At 35.0% G+C, this 15,048-nt stretch overlaps 1 protein-coding gene across 8 annotated transcripts in view; it reads left to right on the top strand.

Moving 5' to 3' along the window:
- NFAT5 (nuclear factor of activated T cells 5) overlaps positions 1-15,048 on the top strand; it is a 125,634-nt gene that overhangs the window by 69,624 nt on the left and 40,962 nt on the right. For all 8 annotated transcript variants that reach the window (XR_003965407.1, XM_030299834.1, XM_030299837.1 and 5 more), the window contains 3 exons: positions 1,266-1,438; positions 12,207-12,341; positions 12,461-12,513. Coding sequence is in view for 7 of the 8 variants with exons in the window: in XM_030299834.1 (XP_030155694.1) it covers positions 1,266-1,438; positions 12,207-12,341; positions 12,461-12,513 (361 nt within the window). In the remaining variant the exon portion in view is untranslated. The remainder of the gene's footprint in view (positions 1-1,265; positions 1,439-12,206; positions 12,342-12,460; positions 12,514-15,048) is intronic.

Below are 15,048 nucleotides of genomic sequence, written 5' to 3'. Positions count from 1 at the left end.
TTGAAATAGCTAATGACATTTCTCTATTTAATTTTCAGTTTCCTTTTGAAAGCCATTTTGAGTAATAAGAGGTTAATTGGAAAAGAAAATTTTTGAAAAATAGTAGACTTGTTTTTTAACTTTTGAAAATTATGAGAATATATATAGTGGAAGAAAGGAAGGGAATTACTGGTTATAAAAATAGTACTTATTCATTATAAGTGTTTTGTAACCTTGCTTTCACTTACCATCAGCATTTTCCATATAGTAAATATTTTTTGGCATATATTTTAATGGCTATGTAGTGTTCCATTCTTTTGGGGACAGTTTGCTAGTGTGTTTTTTGTTTTTGTTTTTGTTTTTAAGTAAAATTCATTCCTTCTATTTTAATATCTGAATTAGCTACAAAAATAAAGAGGCTACATTTATCTATCTATTTATGTATTTCAAGTGTATTTATTTTGAGAGAGAGAGCAAGCATGCAAGTGGGGAAGGGGCAGAATTAGAGGGGGGAAGAGGGAATCCCAAGCAGGCTCCATACCACCAGCACAGAGCCTGATGTGTGGCTTGAACTCAAGAACCCAATACCATGACCCGAGCTGAAATCAGATGCTTAACTGACAGCCACCCAGGCACCCCCATTTATTTTCTAAAAACAGCGATTGGGATGCCTGGCTGGCTCAGTCAGTAGAATATATGACTCTTAATCTCAGGGTCATGAGTTTGAGCCCCACGTTGAGCATACTTTAAAAATAAATAAATTAAAATTAAAATTAAAAAATGGCTAAGGTGCCTGGGTGGCTCAGTCAGTTAGGTATAGGGCTCTTTATTTTGCCTGGGATCATGATCTCGTGGTCGTGAGATCAGGCATATGTGGGGCTCTGTGCTGGGCGTGGAGCCTGCTTGGGATTCTCTCCCTCTCTTTCTGCCCCTCCCTTGCTTGCACTGTCTCTTTCTCTCTCAAAAAAAAAAAAAAAAAAAAAAAAAAAAAAGAAAAAATGGCAAAAGTATCTCTTGTAAGCTATTACTTACGTTCCGATTTTGAAATAGTGATTTTACTTTACTACTTTTTGCATTATTGTAAATGAAAAGTTGTCAAGGTTAAGAATTATGAATATTCAGAATTTACCCTTCTGTATTATTTGAATTTGGAACGTTATGATTGTATTACATATTCAAAAAATTAATAATTAGCAAATTTTTTAAAAAAGAAACTTATTTGGTTAAGAATATTGTTCTATTTATATAACAGAAAATATTGGTTAATGTATTTTTTTCTGTGTCAGGGTGGACTGCGTAGGGATATTGAAATTGAGGAATGCTGATGTTGAAGCCAGAATAGGAATTGCTGGTTCCAAGAAAAAAAGCACTCGTGCAAGATTGGTTTTTAGAGTTAATATCACAAGGAAAGATGGCTCCACTTTGACACTGCAAACACCCTCCTCTCCGATTTTATGTAGTAAGTAAGAAAATACATATCAAGTTTTTTTTTGTTTTGTTTTCTATTAATTTTCAGACATAGCTAAATTTCAGATGTTTTAAAGACTGTAGCTTATAATGGTGCAAAATTTGAAGCATTTTAAAAGTTGTAGTCAGGTTTCCTAGACTATAGGTGGATAATATCAAGTAAAATTGAGAAGATATGTAGCATTTTGTAGTTCCCTATTATTATCCCATACTACTTTTAAAGGTAATTTGAGGGGACACCTGGCTGGCTCAGGTGCTAGAGCATGTGACTCTTGATCTCAGGGTCGTGAGTTCAAGCCCCATATGGGCTGTGGAGCCTACTTAAAATTAAAAAAAAAAAAAAAATTAAAAAAGTACTTTGAATGGTTTACCTGAATTAAATTCCAAAGCCAAAGGATTCTTCACTGTGTGATAAATTGCTGTGATCTTAAGTCTGTTTGGTATTAGAACATAAGAAACATTAAGGTAAGTAGAACTTTGTAAATATACAGCAGTTGGAGTTCTGATTACAAATTAAAGCATTAAAGTATAGTTTTCGCAAGTGGGAATCATAATTCTTATTTTGCTAATCTTGGCTTAGGAAGTAAATGATGTGTGTACGTGTGTGTTTAAATTAAATCTTATTGTTGTATGTGCCTCACAGTATATTCTGGTTTCCCTATAATGAGCATTATTACAAGCAGTAAATAGAAAATTTTTTCCCTTATGTATCACTTAAGATTTTCATTGAGTGTAATTTTCTTTAGCATTGCTTCATTATAATTTACACCTGAATTCAGAAGAGCAGAATAGACTGTTCCATTCAATTGAATTTCCTGTTGGGTTGTTTTGGGTATTATGACCTTGCTACCCCTAGGAGAGTTACACAGCCTTTGTAATTGTATTTTTGTTTTGTCAAATTATTCATCCTTTGTAAATCTTATTTTCCCTTTCTTTTAATTCATCTCAAAAATGCTTATAGCCGTACTTTAGCTTAGCAAACACCATAGTCTTTTTTAAAGTACTAAAATATCTTTCTGATCTCAAGAGAGCTCAGTTGTATTTCTCTATTTTTTGTTATTATAACAAATTTGTTTTGATACTAGTATTTCTTTAGGCTGTTTCTGGGTGATGTGCAATTATAAATAGACTGCTTTTACAGATCATATATTCCATGTCCATTCTATTATATTTAGATAAAGACAAGATAAAGAGTATATAGATGGTTTATTGAATTCTTAAGCTTTTCTAATTGGGGTGCTCCAATTCTGGATTTACTATAATTTGTGATATGTTCCAACTTGACTCTTAACTAGGATACAGTTCCAATTTTAGTGGTGTGTATGCATTTATTTTTTTATGTGAAGTAATACTTTGAGCATGACCATAGCCATTCTCTGGAGGCCAGAGCCAGAAATGCTAGATAATTCACATCCTACTACTTTAGCAGAGACTGGCAAATGGTTGCCAACTTTATGTAATCATTTGCTCTTTCTTTCATTAGTTTGTTTAGTCACTTCTTCATTTTCTGTTTCATTAAGGTATTGTTAAGATATAAATATATTCAGCTAAAGGTGGTAGAGAATACAAAAGAAATAGAAAACATGATTTTCTGAAATTTCATCTGTAATTATTATCATTTGTTAATTATCACTATCAAAGATAATATATGTCCATATTTCAAAAAGTCTCTCTCTCTGGGAGTCGAGGTGGGGGGTGGATATGACAGCCCTTAGAAGCAGCAGCGCACAGTGGAAAGGATATACAGTTAATGATAAAAGTTAACATGCTTTGAACTCTGTATGCCGGGGATTTTGTTTATAAGCATTGTATCATTTACTCTTCTCTGTTACCTTATATGGATTCCACTCTACAGTTGATGAAACTAAGACTTAGAGAGATTAAATAACTTCCTCAAGATCACATAGCTAGTAAATAATAAGACCAAGATTCACAGCCTCTGTTAGCCACTATGCTATATTGTCATTACAATCACTTAAAATTGCAGTGCTGAAACCAAGTTTGAGCACTTTATTTCATCCTAGCCATGGGCTCTGAATGGTTAGGGCAATAGTTACAGAACGAGATTGTGTTAGTGAACTGCTTCCTCTACCTAGGAGATTTATGTTGTGTAATTTAGACTTTATGAATTTAGAAAATAGATTTCAGTTGGGGGATTTTACTTGAATACCTATATGGTCCCTTCCATTTTCTTTTACAGAAGTCATTTATTATGGAGATGTAGGATATATATTTTTATTCCTTTAATTGACTATTTGTTACTTTCCATCTGCTTAGAGAAACTGGATTAGATACAAATGAGCAGTACTTTCTTTGAAGGAAAGGGATACTAATGATGAGGTCTTGCCATCTGTGACAACATAGATGTACCTGCAGGGTATTATGCTAAGTGAAGTAAGTCAGGCAGAGAAAGACAAACACCATATGATTTCACTTATATGTAGCATCTAAAAAACAAAAGAAATGTGAATAAATAAAAAGAATAAGACTTGTAAATACAGAGAACAAACTGATGGCTGCCAGGGAGCTGGGGGATAGGCAGAATGGATGAAGCGGAGTAGAAGATACAGGCTTCCAGTTATGGAATGAAAGAGAATAAAAGGTACAGAAATACAGTTAATAGTATTAGAATAGCATTGCATGGTAGGTAACATATGATAGCTGAGCTAACATATGATAACACTAACATATGATAGTGAGCATAGCATAAGGTATAGAGTTGTTTAATCACTGTGTTGTACATTTGAAATTATTGTAACATTGTGTGTCAATTCTCAAATTTAATATTTTTTGCAAGAAGAAATAAAAAAATAAAGAGGCAGTAATAGTTGCCATGCTTCTTTTAATTTGCAAATATGTTTAGACAATAATTTCCCTATTTATTTCTTATTGTTATTTTCATAGAATTTCATGCAAATAGGATTTTTTTCCTTAAAATGTATAGCTAGCTTTAAAATATTTCTAATAGTGATTTCTATGAATATCAATTAGATCTAATCATTTAGGCAAGAGTCTAATAAGACTCTTACAAAAAAAAAAATTACATAAGTAATCTATATACCCAATGTGGAGCTTGAACTCACAACCCTGAGATCAAGAGTCACATGCTCTTCCAACTGAGCCAGCCAGGCACCTCTAAGCCTCCTGACCTGTACATTCCTAATGGATCAGTGATTTGATTTTTCTAAAAACCTGTCATCTTATGTAATGAATGTCCTTATTCTGTGTTCAGAATGTAACTTTACTTGATCATGAGTTTTCTTTAAATACACTACACAGCAGTCTGTAGGTTGGTCAGTCTTTTTTATTGTTAAACTGGTAACAAAATGAAATATTAAAAAAATTTTATTACTTTTTAATTACTGTTGTTTAAATATTAGCATTAGGACACACAACAGGTGTCCTACAGGTGAGGGGCACTTGGGTGGTTCAGTTGGTTAAGTGTCCAACTTAGGGTCAGGTTATCTCATGGTTTGTGGGTTCGAGCACCACGTCAAGCTCTCTGTGTCAGCATGGAGTCTGCTTCGGATCCTGTTTCCCTCTCTCTCTGTCCCTCCCCAGCTCACGCTCTCTCCTTCTTTCAAAAATAAATAAATATTAAAAGTTTAAAATGCATGCTTTATGCACGTAGGCAGATGCAGAAGAGAGAGGAAAGAAGACTGGGATAATCATGCCCAAGCCCTGGTTCCAACTCTTCCATAGTTCACTCATTTCACCTCTCTAGTGAATATTAATCTAATGGAGTTTCCTGTTAATAATAGTGCTACATTATCCCATTTGATCTTAACAATAGTACTGTGTTATTAATAAAATAGAAATGATTAGTTTCACTTTTTGTATAATAGGAGAGGGATGAAACTGTTCAGGTTAGGAAATGAACAAAGAAATAGGAGATAATCTGATTTTTTTTGTTGTTCATTCTTTTGAGCTGGTGTCTACTGCAGAATATAGGAAAGATTTTATTTTTATCAATTTTAACATAATAGCAGATATACTTCTTAAATTGTATAGCTTATAATTAGGGTATTGACATATAGGCACTTAATTATCTTAAATTTATGTACAGTCAGTCTTATGCTTTCTGTCCCATAGAAGATGATTTCTTTTTTTTCTTTTATAATAGTTCACTGAGATATAATTTGCACACCTTGCATTTGAGCCTTTTAATGTGTACAATTTTTTGTCATATTCAAAGTTGTACAACCATCACCATTATCTAATTTTAGAACATTTTTATTGCTACCTCAAAAAGAAACCCTGGGGTGCTGGGGTAGCTCAGTTGGTTAAGTGTCTGACTTCAGCTCAGGTCATGATCTCACAGTTCGTGAGTTCAAGCCCCATGTCGGGCTCTGGGCTGACAGCTCAGAGCCTGGAGCCTGTTTCAGATTCTGTGTCTCCCTCTCGCTGTGCCCCTCCCCAGCTTGTGCTCTATCTCTCGGTCTCACTCTCAAAAATAAATAATCATTAAAAAAAGAAAGAAAGAAATCCTGTAACTCTTAGCAGTCACTCTCTATTCTATTACCCCAGACCCTGGTAACCACTGTTCTATTTTCTGTCTCTGTGGATTTGCCTATTCTGTACATTTCATGTAAATGGGATCATACACTGTGTGGTCTTTTTATCTGGCTTCTTTCACTTAGCATAATGTTTTCAAGATCCACTGATACTGTAGCATATATCAGGCACTTTGGCTAAATGGTATTCCATTGTTTGGATATACCACAATTTGTTTATCCATTCATCCACTCATGGACATTTGGGTTGTTTCCAACTTTTGGTTGTGAATAACGCTACTATGAAGATACGTGTACAGGTTTTGTGTGGGCATGTGGTTTCAGTTCTCTTGAGTACAGACTTTGGAATAGAATTGCTGGATCATATGGTGGACAGTTTTCTTGTTTAACATTTCTTTGAAATTCATTTATGACTAATAGAAGACAAGTTTTTTAAAAAGTAAAAAACCATTTCTCTGTACTTCTACTCCCTGTTTTAACATCAGTTTTCTGAAAATATTGAAGGGAACTGAATTCTTTGTTTTAATTTTATCATCATTTTACCTCTGTTTTCAATAATTTTATTTGACTTATTTTTGAAAACAAAATATGATTTACTACCAAAATATTTGTATTCATTGGATTGGTCAGCAAATTTTGGCAGGCAGTAAAATTGTTCAGATGGGCTTTTTTTTTTTAACAGTTGTGCTTATTGGGGCTGCAATTTACTTCATGGAAACAGTACTGTATTCTAACAGAATACTGCCTGATTGACATTCTGTCATCATTTATTCAATATAAATGCATTGTGCCTCAATCCTGGCTATTTGTTAGTCTTCTGTGGTACACTTAGGATTAAAAAAAAAAAAAAAAGCCGCTTAGTTAGAATCTCCAAAGTTGGATCTTAGCAATGTTTTGAGAAGACTTCATAGCTAATTTTTTTTAAGCTTATTTATTTTGAGAGAAAGAGAGCATGGGAGGCAGGGTGCAGAGAGAGAGAGAGAGAGAGAGAGAGAGAGAGAGAGAGGGAGAATCCCAAGCAGGCTCTGCACTGCCCGCTCAAACCCACGAACTGTGAGATCATAAGCCAAGCTGAAATCGAGAGTCAGATGCTTAACCAACTGAGCCACCTGGGTGCCCCAAAACTTCATAGCTAATTTAAGGGATAGTTACAACATGCCCAACTCTGGAAATAAAGACATGATAGCTTAAGGAGCTTACTCTAACAAGCTAGAGGGAAAAACAGACAAGTCAATGTCCTATTATAAAATGATATAAAGACTATAGCAGGGGTGCTTGGGTGGCTCATTCAGTTAAGCATCCAACTCTTGATTTTGGCTCAGGTAATGATCTCTCAGTGGGGAGATCTAGCCTGCTTGAGATTCTCTGTCTCCTTCTGCCCCTTCTCCTGTGCACGCATGTGCTCTCTCTCTGTTTAAAAAAAAAAAAGAGGGGCGCCTGGGTGGCGCAGTCGGCTAAGCGTCCGACTTCAGCCAGGTCACGATCTCGCGGTCTGTGAGTTCGAGCCCCGCGTCAGGCTCTGGGCTGATGGCTCGGAGCCTGGAGCCTGTTTCCGATTCTGTGTCTCCCTCTCTCTCTGCCCCTCCCCCGTTCATGCTCTGTCTCTCTCTGTCCCAAAAACAAATAAACGTTGAAAAAAAAAAAAAAAAGCAACAATAGATGCATCAGTAGGGTACAATGGAAACATTAGGAAAGAAGAACATCTTGTTTGGAGATGGTAATATTTGTGCAGTATCTAGAAGGACAAACAAATAGAAGTAAGCCGGAGCAGGACAGGGTTTAGATGAAGATTATCCTCGTCAGAAGGAACAGTGAATATAAATCTACTCCATGAAAGTGTATGCTTCTTTTAGGGGAATTAAAAAGAGTTTGATATGATTGGAATAAAAAGATACTATGAAGAAGTAGTAAGATTTGAAGCTAGTAGAGCTAGGCAAGATCTCTTTTGTAAAGATTTGTGTGTTGAGCTAAAGAATTTGAATTTTAACCTGACCACCTTAGGAAGCTTGCACTTCGGCTTTGGAGTGGGATATGAGGGAAGAGGAAAAGTAAACATATAGGTAATACACAGTGAAACAAAGGACCCAAAAATTCTTTTTATTTAAAAAATTAAAAATAAGAATGTTGATTATGGGTTTTTGGTTTATGTTTATTTCCATGAATATAACCTTTTTGGCAGGTTTGAGCAATTGGAGTAGAAAGAGAGGTGAAGAGGAAATAGGTTAGTATGAAGGGTTAGAATTGGAATGGGAGGTAGAAGGAAACAGGAAAATAAGAGGGAGGTAAAAAAGAAAGAGGGGCCAAAGGTGATAGAGGTGGAAGGGAGGAGAGGAAACACACTTCATCTTCCATCTAGAAACACTCAGTGGAAAGAAGGGCTATTGCCAGAATTCATGTGCTTTGTGACGTTGAAAAAGAAGTCCTACTTCTATTTGTTAGTTTAACAATGACCATTGGCTCCATTGTTGGTTTTTGTTTGTTTGTTTTTAAGGGGATGGAAGAATTATCCCCTTTTATATTCTTGATGTATTTCTATTTCTGCAGACAATACAGTCATACATTTTTTATTTGATGATACTAGATCAATCTAAGAGTATCAGCTTGCATACTTTTTTAGTATCCACCCCAAATACTAATTTTTTAAATACAGCAAAATAAGAAGAAATAGCTTTCTTTGCTATAATGTATATTGGATTTTATCTTACTATGATTATTGTATTAAATCTGACTGAATTTAACATGTTTCTACCTCCCTTGTTTCTGTGTATCCCACAACTTTAAGAAAAGGATAATATCATTGAGTAAAGTTTCCAACTCTTCAGAGACATTATCAAAAAGCTTTAATTCTTTTGGCACTTTGAAATACTTGCTTTGTTATTTTTCAGTATTCAGATATTCATTTTTTTTACCTTTATTTATTTATTCATTTATTTATTTTAATGTTTATTCATTTTTTGAGAGAGAGAGAGAGAGAGAGACAGAGTGTGAGCGGGGTAGGGGCAGGGAGAGAGAGAGACACAGAATCCGAAGCAGGCTCCAGGCTCTGAGCTATCAGCACAGAGCCCAGTGTGGGGCCCGAACTCACAAACTATGAGATCATGACCTGAGCTGAAGTCGGCTGCTTAACCAACTGAGCCACCCAGGTGCCCTTTTTCAGCTTTATATTTGAGGCTACTATTTGAAAAGCATCTAGAAGCACATTGTTTTTATAATATCAGAAAAGTGGCTGCTTTTTTTGTGTTATAATTTTTTAAGCAGTGTGATCACTTTGAAGAACTGGTTTACTAATTACTTAAAGATAAAAATAAAATAGTTAATGCTTAAATAATACCGACTTTACTTCTGTTTAATATAATGTCTGGGCTGTTGGGTAACCATTAAACTTTTTAATAGAAAAGACCTTTTAAGGTCAAAAGTTAAATTATCTTGAACAGTAACAGACTAGTTCTTTGTATAATGTAAATACAAGTATGTAGAAGATATATACACGTTGTACCTTCAGAGGAGTCTCATTTGGCCATCTTATGACCTTAATACATAAAAGGAAAAAGTGAGATAGGAAAAAAAAGTTTTGATAAGCATCACTGAAATGGAATTTCCACATAGTATTTGAAAATGGGGTGAAAGGTTATAGACTTTCCATTCATTTTGTTAATACAGTGTGTTCATATAATTTTGCACCTCTTGTTTTCTACTCAAAGTAATATTTAGTATTTTTTTAATGTCCTTTCAAAACAAATATCTAGTTCCAGTGTTACTCTAAAAAGCTATAAATTAAGGGCACCTGAGTGACTCAGTTGGTTAAGCATCTGACTTTGGTTCAGGTCATGATCTCATGGTTTGTGGGTTTGAGCTCCGCATTGGGCTCTGTGCTGACGGCTCATAGCCTAGAGCCTGCTTCGGATTCTGTGTCTCCCTCTCTGCCCTTCCCTTGCTTGTGCTCTCTCTCTTTCTCAAAAATAAATAAACATTAAAAAGCTATAAATTAGTTAATTCTTCCTTTAAAGGGGGTATATGATTGCCAACACGTGACCAATAACCATTTCCATTGTCCTCATGCATTAACCCTGTGTGTTCTAACCAATGTATATGGATATACATTCACAATTTCTTTTAAACTCTTAGACATTCCTGAAAATGTCATTTGCCATTTAAATATTTTAAAAGGCTAGGATACTTACTAGCTTGTATCAATAAGTGAGGCTAAATGATGTTGCAGTAACAAACTCAGTGGCGTTCAACAGTAGTCCTACTTCTCCCTCACTTTGTGATAATACTGACTGTGGTTTGGAAGTGGATCCATTTTCTTCATTGTCGGATCCAGGCTGAAGAAGCTGCCCTTATCTGGAACTTTGCCATTTTTGTAGTAGAAGAAAAAAGGAAATGGTGGAACCATGTGAGGTTCTTATAAAGGTTTTCCTTGGAACTGGCACATTATTTCAGGTCACATTTCATTATACAAACAAGGCACATGGCCAGTCCTGATGCGAGTGGAGCAAGAATTACAGCCTTTCCACGAGGAAGGACCTAAGGAAAGAGGAACAGTGAATATTTTGACATTAAATATTTCCCATATTGTATTCTTATAAGGATAAAATTAACTATTTAAATATAGAAGTGTCTAAGAAAAAAGCTTCTCCTAAAGTTTAGTGGAATATCTTATTAATTTAGAAGGTGGTGAGTTGTATAAGCCATATTTAAATTTACCTTTGCAGTGCATATGTTGTGAGGGTTTACTAAAATGCCACATAGTATAATCTGTGTCCAAGTGCTTAACCTCCTGGGGAGCAGTTCTTTTGAGTACTTAAAAGGTATTTATTTGCATACACTAGCATCCCAGAAAACCAGTAGAAAACCAGTCCTTAGGTATCAGTAAGGAAGAATGTTTCTGGAGTCTAACATAAGGGGGAAACTGGATACTATATTCACTTCTTGGATATTTATTTATAGTATATATTGAATATTAATTTTGTTCATTTAACTTTAATCCATTATTTCCCAGATTTACTTGACCTTGAAACCTGTTTTGCTAAGCAATACCTATAAAATTCTCACAGAAATCCTGGCATGAGGAAGTTGTTAGGCTAATTATAATTAATTCGTTAGATCTGGCCCCTCTCAGTACTTTCCAACTTATTTGTGTTATATTTAAAAAAAATTTTTTAATGTTTACTTATTTTTTAAAAACATTTTTTAATGTTATTTTTGACAGACAGGGAGAGAGTGCATGAGTGAGGGAGGGGCAAAGAGAGAGGGAGACACAGAATCCGAAGCAGGCTCCAGGCTCTGAGCTGTCAGCACAGAGCCCGATGTGAGGCTCGAACTCAGGAACAGTGAGATCATGACCTGAGCTTAAAGTCAGGTGCTTAACTGACTGAGTCTCCCAGGAGCCCCTGTTTACTTATTTTTGGGAGAGAGAGACAGAGCACGAGTGAGGGAGAAGGAGAGAGAGAGAGAGGGAGACACAAAATCTGAATCAGGCTCCAGGCTCTGAGCTGTCAGTATGGAGCCCCATGTGGGCCTCAAACCCATGAAGGGTGACATCATGACCTGAGCTGAAGTCAGCCGCTTAACTGGCTGAGCCACCCAAGGCGCCCCTCAACTTCTTTGTTAATTTTAGCAGTGGTTAGTTAGTTAAATTTAAAAATTTAAAAACAAGTGCATTTTATTTCTTAAGCTCAGGTTATCCTAATTCAGGGACATCCCCTGGTAGAAAAAACTATTCTAAATTGGATTCAGTCTGTTTTTAGGTGTTCTTCTGGTATGAAGCCTCTTGAGTCCTGGGTGTAGATACTTAAAGAAACCGTCAGTACCACTCAGAGGCACACATTGCCTCAGAAATCTTGTACTATAATGGCAAAGCATAGCTGACATTTTTGAGGTTAGGGTTGTGGGACAAGGTTGTTTTTAAGTAGAATTTTTAAAAAATATTAAGACAAAAAAATGCCTGAGCTCACATTTTAAAACTTTATTATTCACATAATGAGAAAACAAAGATGACATGTAATAAAACCTAATCTTAGACATTAATCCATCCCTACAAAATCTTTTAAGAGTTATTAAAAGTTAATAGGGCTTTCCTGGGTTTTTTTTCTCTGTTAGGGTGAAAGTTAAGTTGCACAGTCCAGGAAGTCAAACTCAGGGGTCAACAAAGAGAACTTCTTTAGAACTGGATAATTGAGTTGATTTTAGAAAAGAAATAAGTGTTGGTGGTTCTTTTTATGGAACGCTTATGTGTACCCACAGCTCAGCCAGCAGGAGTGCCAGAAATCTTAAAGAAAAGCTTGCATAGCTGTTCAGTGAAAGGAGAGGAAGAAGTGTTTTTAATCGGCAAGAACTTTCTGAAAGGAACTAAAGTTATTTTCCAAGAAAATATTTCTGGTAAGTAGGCATAGTACTGGTACTGAGATTGTTGCATGTTATACTTTGTTATAAAGGTATAGTTACAAAGTAAAAAAAGTTTCAAAATTTTAGTAAATTACTGTTTTTATTTCAATCAGATGAAAACTCTTGGAAGTCAGAAGCTGAAATTGACATGGAATTATTTCATCAGGTATAATTTAAGCCTTTCTATAGTTTGTTTTTATTTTGTTTTGTTTTTAGTTTGTTTACTCTCTGAGAAATTCAGTTTTGTTCTGAAATTTTCCTGAATCAACAGATTAAATTTCTTCTTTATGTGGGTTTCATATAAATCATTTCATTTTCTTTCTTGAGTTTCTTTAATTGAAGTAGAATTATTCCACAGTTCTCTATTTTTAAAAATTAGGAGCATTGGTAAATTATCATTTTTAATAAATGAGACATTTCTTTTATAAGATTTGTTTGCTCTGAGGATTTGGATTATCCTAACCTACTATTTGGTTAAACCAAAGGGAAACTTATTTGTTGAGTACCTGAAGTGTTTTGTTTGTCAGTTACTTTTTTTTGCAGAGGTACTGTTTGTTATACTTCTGTTAAAGAGTCTGTATTTGTAGGACCTCATCATGTGTATTATCCTCAAAATGACAAGGAAAAAGAGCTTAAAAACAAGGATAAAAAAACTGACTTGAGAATTAGGATGTAGAACAAATGGTATCAAACTTAAAGAAATTGGTACTAGCAAAGAAGAGAAGGATAAATTTATGAACCAATCAGATAGAAGACATATGCAGAAGAGTAGCACATACAGGTGTATATCACAGGGAGAGAACAGCAAAGCAGAAACAAACTAACGTGTAAAATACCTAAAGCCTAAAATTTACCATTAAATACTAATTGGAGTCAAAGCACATGAAAGCAAGCAGAGAGCTGAAAGAGGCAAAAATTAGAGATGAACCATTTTATCAAAAACTTTTATAATTTCTTTTTAGTTTTTAAATTTATTTCTTTCTATTTTTTAAAAAGTAAAATTTAAAATGTATATCTGTTATAACATATTGCCTTATTCAAAGCTAAGGGCACAATATTCCCTAAGGCTGCCCTTACTTCAGATACCAGCCACAAGTTCAGGGCTCTCCTGACCACTCTCGTTTTTTTAACAAATGACTTCAAATTTAGGGGTTCCCATTCCCCACTCAGATTTGCTAGAATAACTCACAGAAATCAGGATGCACTATATTTAATTTCGGTTTTATTACAGCAAAAGGACACAAATCAGAACCAGCCAAAGGGAAATATTCGTAGAGCTTGGTATGGGAAGGTCCCAAAGACAAAGCTTTTGTTGCCCTCAGGGAAACCTTACTTACACTCTCAGCACATCCATGTGTGACAATATGCAGAGTATTATCAATTAGGAGGTTTACCCAAGCCATAAGTCCCCTTCATAAATCACATTGTTCTGTACTGACTGTTCAATAGTCAGAGCCCCCAGTCAGAGATAACTTCTATCAGACGGGAAATTCTAGGGTCTTCAAGATCACCAAAAACTAGACCTTAGTCTTAGTAAAGTATATGGTATCATATAAAGTGGGGGGTTTTATATACCTAGACAAATGCTTTGTAGAAAGTTTTCCTCTAGTTTATGCTACCACATGCTGTCAAAAAGAGGTAGTAGGACTTAACAGTCATTCCTTTGTCGCATATACCATCGGGCAATCTTTCTTTTTTTTTTTTAATGTTATTGAATGTTAAGTTTATTTATAAACTTCTAAATAATAAATGCTAATTTATTAAAATTTATTAAAATAATGTTTTGTTTTGTTTTGTTTTGTTTTGTTTTGTTTTTTGAGAGAAAGAGAGATCCTGAGTGGGAGAGGGACAGAAAGAGTGGAGACAGAGGATCTGAAACAGGCTCCATGCTGACAGCAGAGAGCCTGATGCAGAGCTCAAACTCATGAATCATGAGATCATGACCTGAGCAGACGTTAGCATCTTAACTGACTGATCCACCCAGGCACCCCTGGGCAATCTCTGTCTTTTTTTTTTTTTTAAAGGATATTTTGACTTTTTTTTATTTTATTTTTCATTTCTTTCTTTCTTTTTTTTTTTTTTTTTTTTTGAGGTTCCGGTTTCTTTTTTTTTTTAATTTAACTTTATTTTTTATTTTGTAAAATTTACATCCAAATTGGTTATATAGATATATATATAGTGAAGCAATGATTTCAATAGATTCCTTAATTCCCCTTACCCATTTAGCCCATCACCCCTCCCATAACCCCTCCAGCAACCCTCAGTTTGTTCTCCATATTTATGAGTCTGTTTTGTTTTGTCCCCCTCCCTGTTTTTATATTATTTTTGTTTCCCTTCCCTTATGTTCATCTGTTTTGTCTCTTAAAGTCCTCATATGAGTGAAATCATATGATTTTTGTCTTTTCTCTGACTAATTTCACTCAGCATGATACCCTCCAGTTCCATCCACAGAGTTGCAAATGGCAAGATTTCATTCTTTTCGATTGCCGAGTAATACTCCACTGTATATATGTATACCACATTTTCTTTATCCATTCATCCATCGATGGACATTTGGGCTCTTTCCATACTTTGGCTATTGTTGATAGTGCTGCTATAAACCTGGGGGTGCATGTGTCCCTTCGAAACAGCACACCTGTATCCCTTGGATAAATGCCTAGTAGTACAATTGCTGGGTCGTAGGCTAGTTCTATTTTTAGTT

This window comes from Lynx canadensis, chromosome E2, assembly GCF_007474595.2.
Source record: "Lynx canadensis isolate LIC74 chromosome E2, mLynCan4.pri.v2, whole genome shotgun sequence".
NCBI lineage: Eukaryota > Metazoa > Chordata > Mammalia > Carnivora > Felidae > Lynx > Lynx canadensis.
The sequence above is the reverse complement of the archived record's forward strand: the minus strand, read 5'-3'. Positions and strand labels throughout refer to the sequence as shown.